The sequence below is a fragment of the Podarcis gaigeae genome (assembly GCF_964106915.1).
Source record: "Podarcis gaigeae genome assembly, chromosome: 1".
Lineage (NCBI taxonomy): Eukaryota > Metazoa > Chordata > Lepidosauria > Squamata > Lacertidae > Podarcis > Podarcis gaigeae.
The window spans coordinates 56,474,602-56,500,374 of record NC_139678.1 but is presented as its reverse complement, the minus strand read 5'-3'; the positions used below and the strand labels follow the sequence as shown (position 1 = coordinate 56,500,374).

Genomic DNA, 25,773 nt, shown 5'->3' with positions numbered 1-25,773 from the left:
ATTATCTGCCCACAGTCTGTTGTGGGAGATATGTGGCTACAACAGTGCTTTGTAGGAATAGGAAGCCAATCCGTTCATTTCTTGGCTTTACTACCATGGCCGTCATGGCTTCAGTAGTGATTGTGGTGATTGGTGGCAGCAGGCAGCAGCTTTGTAATGTTGATAGATTTCCAGCATGCCTTGAACTTAGGCCAGCAGTCCAGTTCTTCTTCATTGCTGTCCTGGGGCTAGGAAGAATGGCCGGAATCATGTAGAATGAAATGTTCGGTAGCCCAATATCAGCTTGTGCATTTCATTTACCATTTTCATATAGGGGGATGGGGAACAGGAGAATGAAGGTCCTAAATATTCCTTGCCACATATATGCCAAGCATTATTCATGTTGGAGTGCTTACAAAACTACATTTATATAGGACTTGCTATCCTCTCTTGTTATGCTACAGAGTAAGTAAGCCCAGCGCTCTCACTCTCACTCCTTCCCCCCCCCCCATTGGACAGATGGTACTTAACAGCACTTTGAATGCTGATTCAGCCATCTGTCTTGAACCCCATTTTTCTGGCAGGTGGTCCACTTTTTAAAAACATATTAAAATGTATTCATTTAAACTTTTAATTTTTCATTTTACAAAATAGTTTTTTAAGATTTGCAAAATCATTCCATGGAAGTCTTAATGTCACAGGAGTCAGTCAATCTGTGCTGTGCATAGCCAGAACCAAGTTTTCCTGCATGGAAAACAGTTTGTATATAAACAAATACACATCTGGCTTGCCAACTAAGATAATATATGTATGTAGCTAGGTATCCTTTCTCCAGTACATATAAGGTTAGTGTGCTTGGTATACAGTGGTACCTTGGTTCTCAAACTTAATCCATTCCAGAAGTACGTTTGACTTCCAAAATGTTCAGAAACCAAGGCATGGCTTCTAATTGGTTCAGGCACCCGGGAAACAATAGCCGACAGCCGCATCGGACATTTGGCTTCCGAAAAACGTTTGAAAACTGGAACACTTGCTTCCAAGTTTTTGGTGTTTGGGAACCAAGGTGTTTGAGTACCAAGTCATTTGAGAACCAAGGTACCAGTGTAGCAACAATCAGATACTTCATGTTCTCTTTGTACCTTTAGTAATTTGCCGTCTCATTTATACCTTGCAGCAGACCACCGTGGTTTGATCTTCCTCCACCTCCTTATTCCTCAGAATCAGAATCACAGAGTCATATAGAACTCCCTCCATATCGCTCTCGGACTGGGAGCGTGGCAAGCACAGATGCTACAGGGGCAAGAAGTCCAGGGACTGTGGACAGTAGTCGGACGAGAAGCACCGCTGCCAGTGTGGACTCTCGCGGCGCACCATGTGAAATTACAGCTGAGCAGAGTGACTCTCTGATCAATTCAGATTCTGTCAGAGTGCTGTAAACAGTAAGATTCTTGTGGATCGACTGCTTGGGCTTGGACTGGACCTAAGAAGTCCAGGGTCACTTGGACTTCTTCTACACAATGAGATTCTGTAGCGCATTCCACACTGAAAGAAACCGGGGCTTTGCAAACACCGTTAACAGCTTTGCCTCATGGGAATGTGAATGACACCAGTGGCCTCAGCCACGTTAGTCTCCAATGTTTTGTTTTGAGCTCCAATGTTTTGTTTTGTTTGGGAACAGTTCTGGAATTTCAGTTCAGATTTAACTTTTTGACTTTCTGCAACACATCATGCTTTTAAGGTATTTCAAGGGTATTGACTATGTGCATGTGTCGGAATATAATATAATATATGCACATGCGCCTAGATCTATACCTACATTTCAAAACATCTCTATGTGTTTTTTCTTTATTTTTTTAAAAATGTGTATTTATGTCTTGTAAGTATGTATGTAATATACAAAACTTGCATTATGCAAGTATTGATCTGTGTTGCTGGGGGCTACTGGAATCACCACAAGGGGGCGGGGAGGGGAATCCAAGCCTGAAGAGGAAGCAGAACTGCTATAACAGCCCAACATACCTACGCTACATTCAGTTTGACTTGCTTACTTTGTGCTGGAATACGGAACCGAATTTTGAGGTCAGCTTTATGTCCATGTTTTGATGGTTAGGTGTCAAAATAGCCAGTCTGCAGACTCATCTAGTAGTCACAGAGTACTTTATGTCAGCCTTTTCCCCAGTGCTTCAGACTCTTAAGAAGTTTATCTTTCAGGGTTTTGTAGCGATAATTACTGTGTCTTGGGATTTCAGCTTCCTATCCAGAGTGGGAATGGTTTAACTAGGCATAGGCAAACTCGCCCTCCATATGTTTTGGGACTACAACTTCCATTATCCCCAGCTAACAGGACCAGTGGTCAGGGATGATGGGAGTTGTAGTCCCAAAATATCTGGAGGGCAGAGTTTGCCTGTGCCTGGGCTTGACCATTTGGAGGTTCCTTTTGAGTCCCCTGTTCTGATAGATATATGAATGTCTGTCCTCGTCTCAAGATTTTAGGGTGTTTCAGGCTACATGTGTGCCAAAATTAATCTTTCTGATTGCAGTTAGAGGCATGCTTTATTTCCCATTTTAAGAGAGTGAAGTGACATTTTCCTCTCTCTTTTACCCCCTTTCCCTTTTTTATCATTTGAAGTGCCTTGGAATATGCAGGTACCAAATTTCAGAGCTGTAGCTCATCAGGAAATAACTTTGATACTCTATGAATTACAACTGTTTTGATACAGGGGAAAAAGAAATCACATTCACTCTTTGGTGTTTGCTGGATGAAATTATGATTCACACTCTATACAGCAAGCTTCATTTGCTACATTCGCACCAGCATTTTCAGGCATAAACGCAAAGTGGAGGGGCATGTGAGCTCTTTTCTTTGCCTGCTTGCAAACATTCAGCTGTCCTGTACAGCACATACCGCTGCAAACACCAGCGTACACATGACACTCACATTTCTGCATGGTGTGACTCAGTCTTTAAAATGATCAGTACTTGGGCATCATTCAGCCCCTGAAATCAAGATACTGTGTTTATAGGATTTAATTGGCTGCAGTGTCTCCTCTTTTACCCAATGCATTTCTTTAGGCTGTACATTTGTGTTGAAATATTTAGTTTTGGACTTCTGAAATAAATACTTTTTTTAATTGTCTGTTTGCATCCCTCCCTCCCTCCCCCCACAGGTCAAAATAAGAAAGGAATTTTTTCCCCTTGGGAAACTAAAAAAAGAAAAAGAAAGAATAAGCCTGGATAGCTCAGTTGGTTAGAGTGTGGTGCTGATAACGCCAAGGTTGCAGGTTTGATCCCTGTATGGGGCAGCTGTATATTCCTGCCTTGCAGGGGGTTGGACTAGATCCCGCCAGATGTTTTTTGGCCTACAACTCCCATGATCCCAAGCTAGCAGGACCAGTGGCCAGGGATGATGGGAATTGTAGTCCTCAAAAACATCTGAAGGGCTGTGGTTGAGGAAGCCTGGACTAGATGATCCTCAGGATCTCTTTCAACTCTACCATATTATGATTCTAGGTATAAGTAGGGCAGTATAGGAGTATAGTGTGCTTTTCCAGCTCACTCCAAGGAACAGCTTGGTAACAGGACAAATACACTAGCATGTCTCGGAACCGTGCACATTTGGTAGATGTTAAAATTTCCTTCAAAGGCAGCCTTATTTTCATATTCATATATCTTAAAATTATGCCCTCTATTGTGGTAACACTAAACCCCTGAAGGGGCTATAACTTTTGAAGTGTGTTGAGAATTTGAATGTTTCATAACTGAATTTAACACAAAATGAGGTTTTAAACCTTATTTTAAATAGTAATGCATAAATAGTACATTTCCCCCCTGCAGTGCATTAGCTAAGATTCTTCCTAAAGTTATTTACATAAGCCAGGATCCAAAGAGCTACTTTAGCACCTAAGGGCTTGGGCAGTCCTTGTGTAGTTTTCTTTTATTTTCTTACTGTCTGCTATTCATTCTCACATATTTGTCCCTTCAGTGTGAGATGGCATAGGAGCAGCTCTTTAAAAAACACAAGCCTGAAGCCTCCATGACCACGAGGAATTTCAGATCCCAGTCAATAGTATTTGCCTAATACAGGGAAGGGGAACCTTTGACCCACCAGATTATTTTTTTTGCTGGCTGGGTCTGATGGCACTTGGACTCCAACAACATTTGAAAGGGTGCAGGTTCCACATCCCTAGTCTAATACATGTTCATTTCTATCAGTGGAGCAGTGCATATTCCAGGAATAAAAGTTCACATTCCAAATAGGGATGCAATCCAGCAAAACATGAGTGAGCAGACTTAAGGTGTGCAGGATCTACTTTTCATTTTACTAAAACTCCCAAGATCCACGCATTGGAGTCGGGCACAAAAGATTTACACTCAGTGCTATTTTTCTAGAAAAAGAGGTGCCAGCACTCACCCCTTCTTCTCTTATAATGGCAATGGCATTCACCTGAGAGGTGCCGGAACTGAGTTGCAGCAAGTTCCAGCTGAAAAAAGCCCTGCTTACACATTGAATTAAAGAACATGGTGCTCCTGAGCACCTGCTGAGCCCAGGGACTTATTTTGAGTCCCAGAACTGAGCTGATGAGTTCACAGTCCTTCCCCCCTTCACACAAAAATCCATTCCTGGTTATACCCCCATATCCCTCATTTCAGCAGTCTTAATTTAATGGTGTGGAAGAGTTTTCTTGGCAATCAACCAATAGATACTGATCTACCTTCTGCCCACCTCTGATGTATATAATTGAAATGTATTTTGGTTCCCAGGAATGAAAATGGAGTATTTATTCATGTTATTTTATTTAACAATGCTTATATACCTCTTGATTGTAAGTCGATCCTCTAAGTGGTTTACAAGAAATAATCTCCAAACGAATAGTTCAAAACTTCACCAAAACTTTACCCTACAAGAAGCTTAATATTGGGCAGCAAAAATTAAAATGGCAATCAAGTTGCAGCTTCTGATTTTTAGCTGCGTATTGCTTTTATTGCCTGTTACTAAAATATTGAGTTTGTCTCAAATCTGTGGAATTGCCCTCATTATTTTAAAGATGAAACTGCTGCATGAGCAAGTCAGGCTTTGTCACTGAATGGACACCCACTGTTTTGCCGTGGCTTTAGCTTAATTAAATGAGATGGCAAACATATCTGAGCTGTACAGCTTCAAAATACAGGGGGAGCACAGAAAACTCAATGCTCCCCCCCCAAAAGAACATATCGGACATAGGAAAAAAATATAATGGAAGCTACAGCCCTTCTCTCTTATGTTTAGGTTCCTTATGTGCACCCTCTGTATGTGTCCATTTGTATGGACGTTTTTTAAAATCTGAAAGGGACTTAAGTTCCATACAGCGGAAATAGGAAGCAGATTATTGATCAGTTCTAGGAAACTTGATGTGCAGACAGCCTTGTACTATTTTCACTGTCAAATCATAGAGATTCGTGTTTATAAAAATGTTTCATTGATAGCCATTGGCTGTATTAGTTTTACATTAACTTTAAATTGTGATTTTCACAGGCTTTATAGAATTGTCTGTACATCACTTTGGGAGCAGTTGCTAAAAAGTGCCCTAGAAATCTTGCAAATAAAACAGATCTGGTACAGACATGCCCTAAGGCAGCTGAGCCTCCACTATCAGCCACTGCATCTTACTCCTTGCCTCTTGAGAAGGTTCTTTCTCCATTATGCCCTCCCCGGTTACAAATTAAGCTCTTTATATGATCATAGAGTGATATTGGCCGTCATTCGGCAGGTCTTGTAAGTTATATTCTTAGTAGAAACTCCACATTTAGAGGGTTTTTTCGGTGCTCTGTTTCTTCTTTGTTGTAGTGGTCCTGAGAAACATTAAACTGCTTTTGAATACGTCTTCAGTTTTTCCCTCCTTTTTTAAAGATCTGAAGTTTGTGGGCAGAAGAGGCTATTATGATATATATATAAAACCATAGCATATCTTCAGATACTGCTGCAGGCTGTGGCCAGCATATCATACATTTTAAAGGTTCTCCCAACTTTGGCTTAGATTAGCCTCTTGGTAGTCTCAGAAGTGGGACGCGGGTGGCGCTGTGGGTTAAACCACAGAGCCTAGGACAGGGGTCTGCAACCTTTAAGACAAAAAGAGCCACTTGGACCTGTTTCCGAAGAAAAAACAACAACTGGGAGCCGCAAAACCATTGCGACATTTAAAACAAATATAACACTGCATACATTGTTTCTTAGCCCAATGTTATCCTCGTCATTATAAAAATAACTTTTTTGACACTTTTTAATTATTTTTTGTTTGACCCCTCAGAATTACTCCTCCTCATAGAAATAAACGTTATATTAACAAGTTACCTTTTTTTGAGTGTGTGTTCTTCACTCCCCTTCAAAACAGTAGCTGCAAATTGCAAAGCAATAGCAGCAAATCAGCCAGCAACAAAGACATGCTATATACCGTATTTTTCGCTCCATAGGACGCACTTTTCCCCTCCAAAAATGAAGGGGAAATCTGTGTGCGTCCTATGGTGCGAATGCAGGCTTTTGCTGAAGCCTGGAGAGCGAGAGGCATCGGTGCGCACCGACCCCTCTCGCTCTCCAGGCTTCAGGAAGCTATCCGCAAGCCTTGCAAGCCCGGCGGGAGTTCCCACAGGCTCACAAGGCTTGCGGGCAGCAGCCTGCAGCCCCAGCGAGTGTCCGCAAGCCTTGCGCGCCTGGCGGGAGCTCCCGCCAGGCGCGCGAGGCTTGGGGCAGCAGCCTGTTGCCCGAAGCACAGGGAGCCCTCCGGAGGGCTCCCCGTGCTTCAGGCGAGTGTCTGCAAGCCTTGCGCGCCCGGCAGGAGCTCCCGTCGGGCGCGCGAGGCTTGGGGCGGCAGCCTGCTGCCCGAAGCACGCGGAGCCCTCCGGAGGGCTCCCCGTGCTTCGGGCGAGTGTCTGCAAGCCTTGCGCGCCCGGCAGGAGCTCCCGTCGGGCGCGCGAGGCTTGGGGCGGCAGCCTGCCGCCCGAAGCACAGGGAGCCCTCCGGAGGGCTCCCCGTGCTTCGGGTGAGTGTCTGCAAGCCTTGCGCGCCCGGCAGGAGCTCCCGTCGGGCGCGCGAGGCTTGGGGCGGCAGCCTGCCGCCCGAAGCACAGGGAGCCCTCCGGAGGGCTCCCCGTGCTTCAGGCGAGTGTCTGCAAGCCTTGCGCGGGCGCGCGAGGCTTGGGGCGGCAGCCTGCCGCCCGAAGCACAGGGAGCCCTCCGGAGGGCTCCCCGTGCTTCGGGCGAGTGTCTGCAAGCCTTGCGCGCCCGGCAGGAGCTCCCGTCGGGCGCGCGAGGCTTGGGGCGGCAGCCTGCCGCCCGAAGCACGCGGAGCCTTCCGGAGGGCTCCCCGTGCTTCGGGCGAGTGTCTGCAAGCCTTGCGCGCCCGGCAGGAGCTCCCGTCGGGCGCGCGAGGCTTGGGGCGGCAGCCTGCCGCCCGAAGCACGCGGAGCCCTCCGGAGGGCTCCCCGTGCTTCGGGCGAGTGTGTGCAAGCCTTGCGCGCCTGGCAGGAGCTCCCGTCGGGCGCGCGAGGCTTGGGGCGGCAGCCTGCCGCCCGAAGCACAGGGAGCCCTCTGGAGGGCTCCCCGTGCTTCGGGCGAGTGTGTGCAAGCCTTGCGCGCCTGGCAGGAGCTCCCGTCGGGCGCGCGAGGCTTGGGGCGGCAGCCTGCCGCCCGAAGCACAGGGAGCCCTCCGGAGGGCTCCCCGTGCTTCGGGCGAGTGTCTGCAAGCCTTGCGCGCCCGGCAGGAGCTCCCGTCGGGCGCGCGAGGCTTGGGGCGGCAGCCTGTTGCCCGAAGCACAGGGAGCCCTCCGGAGGGCTCCCCGTGCTTCGGGCGAGTGTCTGCATGCCTTGCGCGCCCGGCAGGAGCTCCCGCCTGGCGCGCGAGGCTTGGGGCAGCAGCCTGTTGCCCGAAGCACAGGGAGCCCTCCGGAGGGCTCCCCGTGCTTCAGGCGAGTGTCTGCAAGCCTTGCGCGCCCGGCAGGAGCTCCCGTCGGGCGAGCGAGGCTTGGGGCGGCAGCCTGCCGCCCGAAGCACGCGGAGCCCTCCGGAGGGCTCCCCGTGCTTCGGGCGAGTGTCTGCAAGCCTTGCGCGCCCGGCAGGAGCTCCCGTCGGGCGCGCGAGGCTTGGGGCGGCAGCCTGCCGCCCGAAGCACAGGGAGCCCTCCGGAGGGCTCCCCGTGCTTCGGGTGAGTGTCTGCAAGCCTTGCGCGCCCGGCAGGAGCTCCCGTCGGGCGCGCGAGGCTTGGGGCGGCAGCCTGCCGCCCGAAGCACGCGGAGCCCTCCGGAGGGCTCCCCGTGCTTCGGGCGAGTGTCTGCAAGCCTTGCGCGCCCGGCAGGAGCTCCCGTCGGGCGCGCGAGGCTTGGGGCGGCAGCCTGCCGCCCGAAGCACGCGGAGCCCTCCGGAGGGCTCCCCGTGCTTCGGGCGAGTGTGTGCAAGCCTTGCGCGCCTGGCAGGAGCTCCCGTCGGGCGCGCGAGGCTTGGGGCGGCAGCCTGCCGCCCGAAGCACAGGGAGCCCTCCGGAGGGCTCCCCGTGCTTCGGGCGAGTGTGTGCAAGCCTTGCGCGCCTGGCAGGAGCTCCCGTCGGGCGCGCGAGGCTTGGGGCGGCAGCCTGCCGCCCGAAGCACGCGGAGCCCTCCGGAGGGCTCCCCGTGCTTCGGGCGAGTGTGTGCAAGCCTTGCGCGCCTGGCAGGAGCTCCCGTCGGGCGCGCGAGGCTTGGGGCGGCAGCCTGCCGCCCGAAGCACAGGGAGCCCTCCGGAGGGCTCCCCGTGCTTCGGGCGAGTGTCTGCAAGCCTTGCGCGCCCGGCAGGAGCTCCCGTCGGGCGCGCGAGGCTTGGGGCGGCAGCCTGCCGCCCGAAGCACAGGGAGCCCTCCGGAGGGCTCCCCGTGCTTCGGGTGAGTGTCTGCAAGCCTTGCGCGCCCGGCAGGAGCTCCCGTCGGGCGCGCGAGGCTTGGGGCGGCAGCCTGCCGCCCGAAGCACAGGGAGCCCTCCGGAGGGCTCCCCGTGCTTCAGGCGAGTGTCTGCAAGCCTTGCGCGCCCGGCAGGAGCTCCCGTCGGGCGCGCGAGGCTTGGGGCGGCAGCCTGCCGCCCGAAGCACAGGGAGCCCTCCGGAGGGCTCCCCGTGCTTCGGGCGAGTGTCTGCAAGCCTTGCGCGCCCGGCAGGAGCTCCCGTCGGGCGCGCGAGGCTTGGGGCGCGAGGCTTGCCGGAGCCGCGGCAAAGGCGTTAAAGAGCCGCATGCGGCTCCGGAGCCGCAGGTTGCCGACCCCTGGCCTAGGACTTGCCGATCAGAAGGTCAGTGGTTCAAATCCCCGCAACAAGGTGAGTTCCCATTGCTCCGTTCCTGCTCCTGCCAAACTAGCAGTTCGAAAGCACACAGTGCAAGTAGATAAATAGGTACCACTCTGGAGGGAAGGTAAACGGAGTTTCCGTGTGCTGCTCTGGTTCGCCAGAAGTGGCTTAGTCATGCTGGCCACATGACCTGGAAGCTGTATACTGGCTCCCTTGGCCAATAAAGCGAGATGAGCGCCACAACTCCAGAGTCATCCGCGACTGGACCTAATGGTCAGGGGTCCCTTTACCTTTTCCTAGCCTCAGAAGTGCCCATCTCAGTAAGCAATTCATTTCATCCTTTTGCATTTGAAGAATGTAGTCTAACAAAACAAAAGCCAGGTCCCTTACGCCTTGCTTGAGAAGGTGCAGTAGCAGCAGTGTGATTGAGAAGGTGGGATGTTTATCCAGTTAAAAAGAGCATTGCATCTTTTCAACTGGAATTACGGCATTAAACCTGTATGAAGTCTCTAAACTCAATTTGTACTTTGAACTTTTTAAAACTGAATTGTATCTAAGTATACAATGCCATTGCATCCAGGGTGCAGCTGGGCATAAAAGAGATGGCTGTGGACAGAGGTAACTTCCTTCCTTAGCCAAAACCACCACACAGCACCCTTCAGAAACTATAGTTCCCAGGATTCTGGGGGGGGGGTGCACTTAAAAACGTGTGGTGTGTGCACAGTCTTGAGCAGGGGTCAGCAACCTTTTTCAGCCATGGGCTGGTCCACCATCCCTCAGACCATGTGGTGGGCTGGACTATATTTTTTTGGGGGGGGGGGAATGAATGAATTCCTTGCCCCATAAATAACCTAGAGATGCATTTTAAATAAAAGTACACATACTACTCATGCAAAACCACGCTGATTCCTGGACCATCCGCGGGCCAGATTGAGAAGGCGATCTGATCTTCAGTCTCATGTATGCTCTTCCATTCCCTTTCCACAAGAGTCCTGGTACTTAAAGGGAGCAGCACACCAGGAAACATTCACTCTCAAATGTAACATTCAACGTGTACTGCAAGCTGCCAGCTACACAGTTTTGGTTCAGGCCTCCTTTTCAAGGAATGCAAATGCAGGGTGTATTCAGTCCTCCCTACAAGACTAATATTGCAGCCCAGAGTCTCACTAGCTACGTTTGATTGGTGTATTGGCAGCTTAAGTGAAAATGCTGAGAATTCTATCCCCTGAACCCTTTTATTTTCCATTCGCTTCATCCCATGGAGACAGCCCCCCCCCCCTTTAAATCGGCTTGGTTTTCTTTTTCACTTTGCTCTCCCAGTTTTATATAAGAAACAAAGTAGGAAGTTGGAGATTTTAAACCCATGCCTGGCTAATGTTACCTGCCAAAAACTGGAAATGTTTCAAATTATAGTCTGGTTTGTTGTCACTTTTGTCAGCTCATTATATAGCTTGGACCATTTTTGCAATATTGGAAGGTCAGCAGAAGCAGCTTGGCTGAGTTCTGATGTATACTTTGTACATTTAACATGTTCTTTTGGGGTTGTTATTGTTCAGCATCATTAAATCTCTTAAAAATGTTGATCTTTCTTAAAGCTGTTTGTGAGCGGGGAAAGGAAATTAATCTAAGTTAGCTGCAAAATGCAGAGAAGTGTCCTTTATTTTGCTTTCCAGTTTTCTGAGTCTCACGTTATTGTCACAAAGGCAGCCTGAAGCCGCGTGTTCTTTTGCCTTTATTAGCTCTCAGCCTTGCCCCCTGATGGCCCCTGTCAGATGCAGGACTTCATTATGTGCAACGAAACTCCTTTAATTGTCTCTTTCATCATACGCTGTACATAAGGGCAAGAAATGTTTTTAATCAAAACTTCTGCAGCGAAATAATTTGGGGAGGAAACATCTTGATGGAAAGGAAAGTTCAGAAATAATAAGGCTTTTGTTGTTTGCTTGATTGCACAGTAATGGTTTCGAGTTCCAGCTTTGCTGACTTGTCTGCAAATGCTCCTCTCTCTTTTTTCTTTCTCCTGGTGAGTTATAACTTAGCAGAAGCTAATATTCGCTGGCGTGTTTGGAGCTTTTAAACCTGGTCTGAAATGCCATTTTCCAGCGTTGCTTCACATTTGCAGGTAGCAGAAGGGAAAGGGGACATTTCAGCAATTTTGAGGGGTGGGGACCGCCACCAAGCTTCTGAAACGATGCAACATCGTGATGTAAAAAACATCCAGCTTAATGGGGCGTGGTGGATGGCAACACACTGCGAGATGGAGTTTTAGCACCACAAGAACACATGCAAAAAACAACAACCTTCCCATCACTCCTAAGCTAAGCCTTGAAAATCTCAAGCAGTCTTCCTGGTCCCCTAGAAGCTTACCAAAATGGTGCTTCACTTGTACAGCCTGCAAATAAGAAGAGCCAGAATACCAATGGATTAGGCCATTGACCCCTCTAGCCCCACAACCTGTTCTCACAGCAACCAACCAGGTGCCTTTGAGAAACTAGCAAGCAGGATTTGAGCACGCCTCTTGCAGTTTTCAGCCACTGGTATTCAGAAGCATTTCTGTCTCCAACCTGTGGAGGTAGAGCATAGCCACCATAGGTAGTAGCTGCAAAAGTCAGGTAGCATTTTTATTTTATTTTTTTGTCTCGGGTGATCTATTCACATAAGAACATGGGAAATTGCCTTAGACCATCGGTCCATTTAGCTCTGAATTGTCTACACTGGCTTCCCTGATTTGTGCAAATATCCTCCAATTTTGACAACTCATGGAGATGTGGGAAAATAAGTACAGTGGTACCTCGGGTTACGAACGCTTCAGGTTACAGACACCTGTACCTTGGGTACAGAAATAGTACCTCGGGTTAAGAACTTTGCTTCAGGATGAGAACAGAAATCGCGTGGTGGCAGCATGGCGGCAGCAGGAGGCCTCATTAGCTTAAGTGGTACCTCAGGTTAAGAATGGTTTCAGGTTAAGAACGGACCTCCAGAACGAATTAAGTTCTTAACCCGAGGTACCACTGTATGCAGAAATGTTTTCAAACATGAGCTACAGAGTTCAGCATCATTTCTCTCCCTCATCCCAGGTTAGGATGCCTCAGATTTCTGGACCTAGGTAACATGTTCCCTTCTTTCCTCTGCAACCTGCCTAATGGCAGAGCTGGTCCTGGTTGGCCAGAAACCAGTTCCTGATGCTAGCTATGTGATGTGAAATGGCAGGGGGTGGAGAGATGATCCCCCTGTGATCTCTGGTAATATACCTGGCTGGCTTTTTTGCAATATAGCTTGGAGTATTGCAGACATCTCTCTTTTCATGGAGAAACTATTTGACGCTATACCATCAGCTAGGGTTCCTAATACTGCTGAATATGTAACTGTTTGACCTGTGCTGATAACATAATAAAATGGGAGAGTGCCAGACGTTTGGGTGAGTCTCACTTGATGATTCAGTTTTGACATTTGCAAATTATATATTTCACTTTTGCTTTTTTAAGTTGCGATGGTTACATTCCATGTGATAAGCTCAGCATTGTATACCGATGAGCTATTCAAGTTACGTCTAGAAAGCTGCTCCCAATCAATATAATATTTCAGGCTAGATTACCTGTCATTCAAAAGTGCCGAAAGTCCCACAAGCTTTGATGTGCTGGATTCTCTGGAAAGATGGTTTATTGATTGCCAGTAAATCAAGGGAATGCTTTCACAGGGAAAATTTAAAGCCCTTTATTAAATATCGCTTTTAAAATCAAAGGCGAGGATTATTTTATATTTAAATTGCGAACGCTTATTCATCAACAATACCAGAGGAAGTAATAATCCATTTAACAACAGAACACAGACCAAGGTACAGTTATATACCGGTAGCTTTACCAAAGTGCCCCAAAGAGACTTGAATGGTCCACTTTTAAGAAGGGGTGGGGAGCACTGTGGCATTTGTGTCACTTGAGTGATGTTAGAATGCATGAAGACAGATTGCATACTCTCCCCTTTAACCTTTTTATTCATTCAAACAGAGCTGGGAGAGACTTCCTTCCAGAAACCCTGGAGAACGACTGCCACTCAAAGTGGACAACACTGAGGTGGATGGACCAATGGTCTGGCAGTATAAGGCAGCTTCCTATTTTTCTAAACTAAATTTTAAATCACGTAGATTTTTTTGTATACTTTTTAAAATTCTGCTTTCTCCTTTCGTTACGGCTAGATCTTTGTTTTGGTTTTGTTTAATGTTTTTTTTTAATAGATATTTATTAAGATTTTTTTTATAAAAGAAATACATAGATAATAAACAACATTACTTATATCATAACAAAATTTCATAACTTGTTTGGACTTCCTCACGTCTCCTGCTCCCACTTACATCGTTAAAAAGTTTTTTTCAAGCAAATTATCATCTTGTTTGCAATCTTATATCCACTCATTTAAGTATAGTCTAGCAATTCTCCGAAAGGTTTATGTTTTCCTTAATCTCACTTATCATCAAATTCCAATCTAGTATAGTGGTGGCCAATTATTTATGATCAAGCATCCTTCTTAACATTCAACCAAATTACAATATTTTTGTAAATAAATCTTAAATTTCTTCCAATCTTCTTCAATCCTTTCTTCTCCCAGGTCTCGGATTCTGCCAGTCATCTCCGCCAGTTGCATATAGTCCATCAGCTGCATCTGCCACTCTTCCAGTGTGGGTAGATCTTGTGTTTTCCAATTCTTAGCGATGAGTATCCTTGCTGCCGTTGTTGCATACATAAAAAGTGTTTGGTCCTTCTTTAACACCTTCTGGTCGACAATACCCAGGAGGAAAGCCTCTGGTTTCTTAGTGAAGGTATACTTAAATACCTTTTTCAACTCATTATATATCATTTCCCAGAAGGCCTTCACTTTAGGGCAAGTCCACCAGAGGTGAAAGAATGTTCCTTCATTTCCTTTACATTTCCAGCATTTGTTATCAGACAAATGGTATATTTTGGCAAGTTTAACTGGGGTCATGTACCATCTGTATATCATTTTCATTACATTTTCCTTCAACGCATTACATGCAGTGAAGTTCAACCCAGTGGTCCACAACCTTTCCCAGTCCTCAAACATAATGTTATGCCCAATATCCTGTGCCCACTTTATCATAGCAGATTTAACCATTTCGTCTTGTGTGTTCCATTTTAACAGCAAGTTATACATTCTTGATAGTACCTTAGTCTTTGGTTCTAACAATTCTGTTTCCAACTTTGATTTCTCCACCTGGAACCCTAACTTTTTGTCATTTTTAAAAACTTCTTTAATCTGAGCGTAATGTAACCAGTCTCGCACTTTGGTTTTGTTTAATGTTTAAGGTGTCGTCTTTTTAGCCCCATGTGAAGAGCCTCACAATGCTCTTTGTGTTTCAGTGGTGTCATCCAAATTTGGTGGCAAGTGTTCAGATATTATTTCGTTTTCTGAAAGTTTATGCAATCAGTAATATTTTTACTAGGTTGTGGCACTTATATCAAGCAGGGAGGTTACATATTACATATTCCCCCTGGAATCAAGATTAAGGGCCACCTTCCGAACGATAATCTTGGTCATTTGATTGTCCTTTTTACCCATTGTTCTCTCTCTTTTTTTGTATATATTGCTTGTTTTATGTTGCTATGGCCGTTGGCTAATGCAAATAAAGTTTATCTTATCTATCAAGTTCCCCCTGGAAACAAACTCCCTGGACTTCAAACAAACAAACAAAACAAAACAAACAAACAAACTTGTCAGGGGGAAATGTCAAACCCAGCCTTCTCTGATGTGTTTTTCTAGTGCACATAAGTTTGAATCCAGACTTGGGTAGTCACTTACTAAGCAGTGCACCTCTTGGCTGGAAAAAGCCAGTCAGAGTTATCGGGAAGAGACTTTGGGGCCAGGGTTGGTGGGGCTGTTGAGGATCCATCTGCAGCCTGGTATGGACTACCGTATTTTTTGTTCCATAGGGCACACCGAACTATAGGGCATCGGACTATAGGGCGCACCTAGTTTTTAGGGGGGGGGGAATAAAGGGGAAAAAATATTTTTCCAGCCCCCAAGAGCATCGAAGCCAAGACAGCGAGCCGGATCCATCTGGCTGTCTTGGCTTCCTCTTTAGCCATGCACAACCTCTCCAGCCGGGTGAGGCTTTAGCCTGAGCTTCCCCCGACCCCAGCCCCCAGAACAGGTCCGGGAGCGGCGACAAGGTTGCGCGCAGCCTTGCTGCCACTCCCAAAGCTTGTGGGGGTGGGGGCACACTCCGAAGGCTTGCGGATAGCTGTCTGAAGCCTGGGGAGCGCAGCGGGAGTTGGTAATCTCAACCTCAGTCATGTAGGGCTGTTTGACTATTTCATACAACTTGAAAGTAAAAGCAGAGAAGATGGTCCAATGCCAAATGTATTCAGTGAACCACATGCAGCATCCTTAGGCTGCCTATGGCTACTGATGCCACTGTGGCTTCCTTTATATATTTGGTCTATGTGAATACTGTAGTTACAAGTGCAATCCAGAGCATGTTCTTCTTCAAGAGACTTCTTTGTCATGCCTGAGTGCTAATTCATTAAGTTAAATAGTGCCAATAGGGGTAGCCATTGGCATTTTTTCTGGAAGGATCCAGTTAGAGAGTTGCATCCAATGGGTAGATTGCGTAGAGAGCTCCAGTGTTAGCGCCATCCTCCTTTTATGATCCATTCCATGACACTCAAGCATTGCAGGGAAGCTGCAGCCATATTGTGCTGATAAACATCTGGCTCTGATACTTAGAGAAGTCAGTATGGGAAGTGTAAAGAGGTTTAATGCCATTGATCTCAGGATTGCACAGCACAGTGTTAAAGTCATTGGCCAAATGATGCTGAATACTCACAGGGCTTGTGGTCATCTCAGTACAGTAAGTACAACATCCCAAAGCTCTCTTGGGCATCACCTAAAAGGCGCCTAGAAAGGAAAACCATTAAAATCCAATTGTAGTTCTACAATGTGAAAATCACTTCAGAATAACTTTTAACTTTCAATGGCTTGGAAAGAGTAACTGCTTTAAACTAGTGGCCTTAAGGTTGATAAAGCTCCATATCCCATTTGCTGGCCATAGCAGAAGTTCTTACTGTGACCTGCAAATCCTCTGTATTTAAGTGTGACCAATCGTTCAGTAGCAAAAGCATGGCCATCAGTTTGTCAACTCAATAACAAGATGTCTTGCCCTCATTTCAACTAAGACAAGTTATTATTGTTTAACAAAGCAAATAGCCTTCATTTTAATCGCAGGTCCCACCTACCACCTTGAATACATTGGCCTTGCAATAATAGTAATGGGAACGATCCATCAGGACCTTCTTCTGCAAGGAACTTTTTGAAATGGACATATGCAGCCAAGCACAAAAATGGTTTCTATTGCACTCACATTCATTTCAATATAGCTTGTGTATCAAATTCCTAATGGGTTGTACGCCAGATGTGTCTTTGCTTAAAAAAAAAGAAAAGAAACCTCTCTAAAACCTAAAAATATTTCTCACAGGTGCCCGTGATAGCTTGAAGTTAATCTAGGGCTGTACTACCCCCTCCTATTATTGCTCTATGACCAGACTTTCTGGAAACAGGAGGTATATACACAGTGGTTTACTAGCTTCTGACAGACCTAGAGTCTACGATTCATCCTTCAATTTCCCCTTTCAGATGGCTAGGTCTTAAACAAGCTCTCTGGAAACCACAAGTGCAGTTAATTTCCATTATCATAAACAGGGAGATAAAAGAGCCTTAGAATCATCTCTTTCGGTAGCACAAGAAATCTCAAAATCAGGAACAGCAGGAGTCCATTTGGAGTTGGCTTCATCAATCTCACCTATATTTTGGTTATTGGGTGTTGGGCTGCATACACACCATCCATCTGAAGCACAATTAAAACACATTACATCCACCAGAGAATTGTGGGAACTGTAGCTTGTTAGGGCTGCTAGGAATTATAGCTCTGTGAGGCACTACTGTTCCCAGAATTCTTTGGGGGAAGCCATGTACTTTAAATGTGACCTTTTTTTTGTCAGCAGAGGCCAATCAAGGGAAGAATCAAATTACTATTGTTCAAGAATAGTCTCTAAGCTCTTTTTTCTGTCCCCAAATTGCTGTATCTCTCTTAAGTCAGTCAGAAAAAGCAGACTTTTCATAGTTAAGTGTCCACTGACAGCATCTGCATCAACACAAAAGACAGACCCACAGCATCAAAGGAGTTTGATGGAAGCAAGAAGTCGCTCCACTGGCCCTGAAAGCTTGTCTGGAATCGATACAGCCTGCATTGATCCTTCGCCTTATAAGACAATATCCGAAGCTTGCGAGAAGAAAGTTGTTAAGGTTGCTTAATTGATATTAATGTAGCGTCTCAGTGGTGTTGGACTAACCACATGCAGATGCCTGTGAGATTTTCACAGACTGTTGACTAATTATATGTGTCTCCTGTTGTTGCCAAGCTGTTGATATCCAATCTTCTAAATGTTAGCATGTGGGTGGGTTTCTATTGAACCTTAGGAGCAATTTTTGGATGGTAAGAGCGGTTCAACCATTACCTAGGGGGGTGTTGGAGGCCTACAGGCAGAGGCTAGACATCCATTGCTTGGGCATTCTCTAGCTCTGGATTTTCTACATTGAGCAGGAGGTTGGAGCAGATGGCAGTCAAGACCCCTTCCAACTCTACACTAGTGGCCAAAATTGTGGGAACCTTTTGGAAAAATGTATTTCTGAGGTTTGATGGCTCATAATACCACTTTTTTGGAGTAATACCATAAAATTATATATCAATGAAAAAAAATTAATAAAGAATGCAATGCAATTATCTGTACAATGGTACCTCATGTTGCAAACCGTCCCCCTTACGAATTCTTCCGGTTACACGCTCCACTAACACAGAAGTAGATGCCCCTTCTTGTGAACTTTGCCCTGGGATGTGAGAGGAAATCGCGCTCCGACGGTGTGGCAGCAGTAGGAGGCACCATTAGGGAAAGCATGCCTCATGTTACAGGCGGTACCACTGTATTATATAAAAAGTTATAGCCAAATAACCAGAAAAAGGAAGCACAACTTGCTTAGGTTGTTTTCCTTCATTTGAATGTAGCCAATGAGTATGAGTGTTTAGAGAGCCAATCAGGTGTTATGAGCCATCAAACCTCAGCAATACACTTTTTCCAAAAGGTTTCCACAATTTTGGCCACTAGTGTATGATTCTAAGTTCAGCCTATGACCAGCCATTAGTTGCACTCTTAACATTGCTGTGCTTCCCATAGGTTATCGAAAAGTTGTCACTACATGTTTTCTATTGCTTACCACACCCCATGTGTTCCTTGCCACACTTCCCACTTCTATCCTTAATAGGGATAGTTATTTTTGGTCTACCATATGTGGTCTTTTGTGGAACTCTCCTGACAGCTTTAACCATTTATTCAAAAGCAGAACAATTCTTGGCCCCAAACCTTTAAAATAATTTCTGAACATGGATCTAAGTTCCGTGCCAGGGAAGAACCTCACAGTCCTTTGCTATGGATTTGCAGTTATGTCTAGAGGCGAATATAACAACAGGGCTTCCTCATGGCCATCTGCTTAATTTATGAACAATAGCTCAGTCCTTCTGCATGCTCAGCCAATCCAGACCCAATCAGGATAAGAGTCGTGACTCCAAAACCGAAGAGAAAAGCTTGCAGAGCTTTGCTTCCTGTTTCACCAAAGACATAAATTTACTCAGTGCTAAACTTCACCAGACCCATAAAAATTTGATGGGTCACAGAGAATCCAAACTTTATTCTGAAGGCCAAAAGAGATGGAAAACATACCACTCTCAACACCATCCAATCCCACATGATTTGTTGGCTGGCTGATCTCTTTCTTTAAAAATTCCCATAATAATTCCACTTACGACTCTGAATGGAATTTCCAGTTAACAAAGGTCTTTGTGCGGATGATCCATGCAGACCAAGGCCAAATGAATTACTGTAATGCTGAGCCCATTTAATTCTCAGAAATAGTGGCTCCAGTATAGCTTTCAGCTAAGCAAAACCCTTTACATGGGAACATAGGAAGCTGCCTTATAATGAGTCAGGTAGACAAACCAGAGGAAGAAGCCCTTCAACAACACAAGCAAAATAACCAAGTCAAGAAACAAAAATCGCCCCCCTCCAAGTAATAAAATAATAATAAGACATATGATCATAATTGTTGTTGATACATCTCTTTCTTTGTGGTCAACAATCCAAGCAATATACATTACTATGCATCCTTTTGTGTCTGTTAAAACTGTGGGGTTTTGGTATATATACTTTGACATAACTTTGTTAGAGTATCTGGAGACATTTCTCTTGAATTCTCAGGTGGGTGCTATTGTGGACCACCTTCCTGAGGATGATGGTGCTGCTTTGTTTACAAAAACCACAGCCTCAGCGAGATCAAAATAGCAACACATGCGCAGCAGCAGCAGAAGCTGGAAGGAGCACTCCAGCTGCCTCATGATACAGAGAAGCAATGGTGAAGGCTTGCTTGTCCACAAGGGCACCTGTGCAACGCAGGCCAGATTGACACTGGGGCATAGGCCTGGAGGCCGGAGGATGAAGGTGGCGGTAGCTGGATGCTGCCATGGCCATGCGCAACATGGGGGATCTGTGCTGCATGGTAGCATCCACCAAGTATAGCTGCTTCACACAGTGAGTCGCCTGCAAAGAAACGAGGGTATAAAACAGCAGGATTTCAAGTTGCAGCCTTGAAGAGTATGCACTGTAAACACTTTGCTCCCCATTAATGAGAGAAGGTGCTGGGGCGGCAATCTGAATCTCCCTATAAGATGATGTACCCCAGCATCTTGTCACATGGTTTTAGTTTCAAGATGGTGGTGGTGTCAGCATCTGAGTTGGTGACTGAGGCGATGAGTTCTGGCACTTTTTTTCTAGGAAAAAAAGCACTGATTATAAATATGTGCCAGTAAGAGACCCATGTGCCAGTCCAATGAAAATGCAAAAAAAAATATGCATAACTAAATCTCAGCAAGTCTGAACTATGAATATGAATCGTTAAGGTTCATATTCTAGGGTTGCCATAGGTCTGGAATTTCCTGGACATAGCAGGAAGCACTGTCCGGGTTGCAAATGCATGGGAAAATCTGAATGTAATGAGAAAAATCACATAAACTTTGCCAAAAGCTTAACAACTTTTGTGTCTGGGTTTTCACTTTTGAAATATGGCAACCTTATCATATTCATATCAATGAAATGAATATCGTATATAAAAAATACCATGCATCTGTAGAGTTAATGTACAAACCTAAAGCAGAACTACAGTTAATGTTTCTAGGCAGTAGTACTTAGTAGACTGAACCTGGGATCTTTTGCCTGCAAAGTAGATTCTCCGCCTCTAAGCTGCAGCTCTTTCCGTTTCCAGTACACTCGAGTACCCCTGTTGTTCACATATGCTGAAACTGGCTTGTACTTGAGCCCTTGTGTGATTCAAATTATATTAATTACTATCCAAATACAGGCAATTCTTCTGTATCATATGTTAAAACATTCTTTAGTACGTTGCTGAACAGAAATCTCACTTATATTCGCAAGAAACCCATGCCAGGGAAAATGGAATCTGTGCCAAAGCCACCCGTCATAATTGATCACGTACATTCACTCTGACATCTAAACACATTTTCCTGAAAGCAGTGATGGCATTAAAGTTCAAACATCTCTGACTGGCGGTGCACATTTACTTAGCTTGCAATCTGCAAATGTCGTTCAAGGCTAGCGCCCCTTCCCCTGAAAGGAGTCTCCTGCTCACATTTTAAACTGAGGATATTTTAAGGTTCTGTGACTTGAAATTCCTCCAACAGGGACAAGGTGGTAAGTGCTTTGATAGCAGTTGATACAGTCTGTTCGTTGCTGAAACTGACTTGAACTTTAAACAAATGGGCATATCATTTACGGAAGAGCACCATGGCTACTACTCACTCAGGTCCAGAACAAAGCATGTCGCATGTAAATGGGGCCTTTACGAAAGCTAATCAAGTTAATTCAATTGTTGCAGAGGTAAAAACCTTTGACAATTGGGGGATAAAAACTTGCCTTGGGGACAACAGGCCAACCACTGCCCTGCTGACCTGTGCAATGTCCACTTGTACCTTGCATGCATACCAGGGCAACAAACAGCTTGCCCTGATGGGCTTCACACAACATTCCCCCAAGCTCTAGCATGAGGACAATTGCAATTGAGGTTCACAGCTGATGGTCCCTTTTTGTTTCAAGCATCATTGTTTCAACATAAAGGCCAGTTCGTTCATGAGTATTCAACAACTGATTAAAGCAGTACTTCCCAAAGTGGCTGATACTGCTCCTTGGGAGGTGCTGGAATGATCCAGGCAGGCAGTAGTAGCCTTGGGTGCAATTAAAGGGTGTTGAATAAAAATATAGGCACAGTGGAAGCATAAAGAAAGAAGAAAAATTTGAAAAACCATTTGTACATGTTTTATCTGCTGTGTAATGACGCCTACCACCAAGTTGGGCACTGTTACAGGATGGCAACAATGCCTCCCCTGGATCTGGTGGTCGTGCTGAAGGCGAGGGGTTTTCCTGGGCTTGGGTGAACCCAGGCCCAGGAACTGTATTTCAGCTTTACTATGTTCTAAGACAGGCTTCATCAAACTCAGCCCTCCAGATGTTTTTGGCCTACAACTTCCGTGATCCCTAGCTAGCAGGACCAGTGGTCAGAGATGATGGGAATTGTAGTCTCAAAACATGTGGAGGGCCGAGTTTGAGGAAGCCTGTTATAGTACATAGGTAGAAATATACATACACAAAAGAACACATATCTATCACTGCATCTTTCAGTTTGTTTGCTTAAAGTGGGGGGCACAGAGTAAAAAAAAAAATTCTGAAAAGGGGGCAGCATGCCAAATTAGTTTGGGAACATTAAGTGGTGACTTTCACAGATCTTACAACATAATGGATAAACTTCTCATCAAAAGGATGCGGGTGGCGCTGTTGTCTAAACCACTGAGCCTCTTGGGCTTGCCAATCAGAAGGTCGCGGTTCGAATACCTGTGATGAGGTGAGCTCCCGTTGCTCTGTCCCAGCTTCTGCCAACCTAGCAGTTCGAAAGCATGCCAGTGCAAGTAGATAAACAGGTACCGCTGTGGCAGGAAGGTAAATGTTATTTCTGTGAGCTTTGGCTTCCATCAGTGTTCTGTTGCACCAGAAGCAGTTTAGTCATGCTGGCCACATGACTCGGAAAGCTGTCTGTGGACAAATGCTGGCTCCCTTGGCCTGAAAGCAAGATGAGCACCGCAACCCCATAGTTGCCTTTGACTGGACTTAACCGTCCAGGGGTCCTTTACCTTTAGACTTCTCATCACTTTATTGTCCACGTTTTTGTTTATTTGTTTGTTAAAGGTAAAGCTAAAGGGACCCCTGACCGTTAGGTCCAGTCGTGACCGACTCTGGGGTTGCGGCGCTCATCTTGCTTTATTGGCCGAGGGAGCCAGCGTACAGCTTTCGGGTCATGTGGCCAGCATGACTAAGCCCCTTCTGGTGAACCAGAGCGGCGCACGGGAACGTCGTTTACATTCCTGCCGGAGTGGTACCTATTTATCTACTTGCACTTTTACGTGCTTTCGACCTGCTAGGCTGGCAGGAGCAGGGACCAAGCAATGGGATAGGAGCTTACCCCATGGTGGGGATTCGAACCGCCGACCTTCTGATCAGCAAGTCCTAGGCTCTGTGGTTTAACCCACAGTGCCAACCACGTTTGTTTGTTATCTATGCTACAACATCTGCATTGGCTGCGCATTTGCTATCAGACCAGGTTCAAGGTTCTTGTGTCAATACACAAAGCCCTGAAGAACTTGGGTCCAGGACCATCTGAACCCTTCTATCCCACCCCAATCACTGAGATCACCTGAAGCAGCGCTATTAGCTGTTCCCCATGCTGCAGAGGCCCAACTAGTTTCAACCAGAAGTCAGGAATTGGATTGTGTTGGTCCTATGCTGTCCAGCAGAGATTTCGCAGGTATCTTCGCTTTTGACCTTCAGGCATCTCTTGAATACCCTTTCGTGCCAACAGACCTATGTGTCTGTTTTATTTTTATTGACTGATCAATCGATTAGCCGGTTGCTTGAATGATTATTCATATTGTTTTTAATGGTATTTTATGTTCTACACCACCCTGATACATGATGATACGGTGGTATAGAAATACTGTAATAAATAAAAGAAATAACTGTTTGTTAATTGCCCGATAACTTGAGTTCTGTATCTGGCATACAACCAAATCCTTTAAAAACAATTAAAACACTAAATCCATAATGACAATATACATTTAAAAAAATAACACAGAACACCTCGTGTTTGCCTGAAAATGACTTCAGGAATTCTCTTTGATGATATATTTGGGGTTCGGGAATTAAAGAATCATCCCTGCTACCTCTATATTAGCAGAGCATCAAACGCAAGATGACTAGAAGTGTGTGTTGGGGGGGGGGGAGCAGAGAAAGTGGATTGAAATTATTTTCAGATCTTTTTCCCCTCCTTCCTTGAAAATTCAGGTGAAGTTAATTAGATGGAATAGTAGCAGCTTCTGATCTGCAGCAGCTTCTCTTTCATCTTACCTCTCCATTAAAAATAAATGTATTCTCATTTCTAGTTTGAAGAAAGAGAAAAGGGGAGGGAGGAGCGAGGGAATGAGGGAGCGAGGAGGGTAACCTGGGCGCCCAGGTCCTGAAGTTCCCCAGATTCATTAAACTTTTCTGGTAAAATCTTGAGGGCACTGGGAACTGCAAGTAACAAATTAATGAGAATTTAGGAACTAATGATCCATTGTGAGGATGGTCAGTGGAAGGAATGGTTCACAATCTCAAAGAAATTGTAAAATATTAGTACGCTTCGTAATTTCATTAACATCCTAAATGTGTTCAGCTTAAAACGTTGAGAGCAGCAAGGATGTGGAGATATGAGAGGTGTTTCCTTTAATCACGTCTGACAATCTCAGTCAGTCAAGACTCCACATTAACCCTACAGCTCATTAATCACATTTAAGGCACCCCCATTCATCATGATTAAGAACACCCTGCTGCTATCCTAATGGATATTAAAATATTAATAAAGTCGAGTTGGGCAAGGATCGTAGGCTGCCTTTTTAGATTGTATGTGCCTTGGGACAGAGACCTGTCTTCCTGTCACACTGTAAAGCACCATGCATACTGATAGCACTTATATAAATAAATGCAGGCCCCTCCTTTATTTCCAGGGAATGGACCATGAAACATTTCCGGTGCAGGAAATTTAACAAAATTAACTGGGCCTTTTGGATCAGAGATTTGTAAGGTGGTCACCTCCTGGTTCTCAATTTATACTACTGCCCTGCAGAGTCTGAATAGAGCAGGTACGATATATTTTAAGGGTGCACACGAGCCCAAAGATTCATCTTGTACATGTATCTAAAAATTCTGATCTGTTTCTTAGCCACTCTTTTTGTTCTCTCCTCTTCAGTCTGTGCTCTGCGTTCCAAGCCACTCTATATAAAAGCTGTGGGTGCCCCATTCACTATACTGGGGAACCAACTGGCTAGAACTCCCCCCCCTTTTAACCAAAGTGGTTAAAATTTGGAGCTAACCTGCTCCAATTAAGTGTACCAAATTGTAACTACATAGATACAGTGGTACCTCACAAGACGAATGCCTCGTAAGACGAAAAACTCGCAAGACGAAAGAGTTTTTCGTTTTTTGAGTTGCTTCGCAAGACGAATTTCCCTATGGGCTTGCTTTGCAAGACGAAAACGTCTTGCGAGTTTGTTTCCTTTTTCTTAAAACTGTTAATACCCAGGGAATCCATGCTTCGCAAGATGAAAAAACTCGCAGAACGAATTAATTTCGTCTTGCGAGGTACCACTGTACATGCAAGGGGTTTTAAGCAAGGGTTCCGATCACCCCCAGGATAGGGGATACCCAAATTCACTGTTGCAAAGAAGTGAGATGGGTGCTAGATTGATGCCAACATGATATGGACAAAGCAATTTTCATTCAGATACAAGCAGCTTCTAATTTGCAAGCCCCCCCAAGCTGAGGAGGAAGAAGCTGACAGCTAATGGGACCCCCTAGACTGGTTGAATGTATGAAGGCTATCAGATGGGGTCACCTGAGGGAGACTGAGGTTGGTGAGGAAGAGTTTCTTTTGCCATAATGATCAGCCTTCACTGCCAGGAAGGCCCCTCTTACCCTAAGAGTTAGTAGTAGACTGTGGGCTCCCCATCCCATTTTAGGGAATGACAACCACTCCACTGACCTGCATAGGGTAAGGCATAGGTAAAGGGACCCCTGACCATTTTAGGTCCAGTTGTGACCGACTCTGGGGTTGCGGCACTCATCTCGCTTTATTGGCCGAGGGAGCCAGCGTATAGCTTCCGGGTCATGTGGCCAGCATGACTAAGCCGCTTCTGGCGAACCAGAGCAGTGCACGGAAACGCCGTTTACCTTCCTGTCGGAGCGGTACCTATTTATCTACTTGCACTTTGACGTGCTTTCGAACTGCTAGGTTGGCAGGAGCTGG

General features: G+C 45.8%; 1 protein-coding gene across 3 annotated transcripts in view; it reads left to right on the top strand.

Moving 5' to 3' along the window:
• LDLRAD3 (low density lipoprotein receptor class A domain containing 3) overlaps nucleotides 1-5,840 on the top strand; it is a 119,774-nt gene extending 113,934 nt beyond the window's left edge. For 2 of the 3 annotated variants that reach the window (XM_083752287.1, XM_083752288.1), the window contains one exon: nucleotides 1,154-5,840. In XM_083752287.1, the coding sequence (XP_083608413.1) occupies nucleotides 1,154-1,415 (262 nt within the window). In that variant the 3' untranslated portion in view covers nucleotides 1,416-5,840. The remainder of the gene's footprint in view (nucleotides 1-1,153) is intronic. The other variant, XR_014567400.1, reaches the window with a different exon arrangement.
• The last annotated feature ends 19,933 nt before the right edge of the window (nucleotides 5,841-25,773 follow it).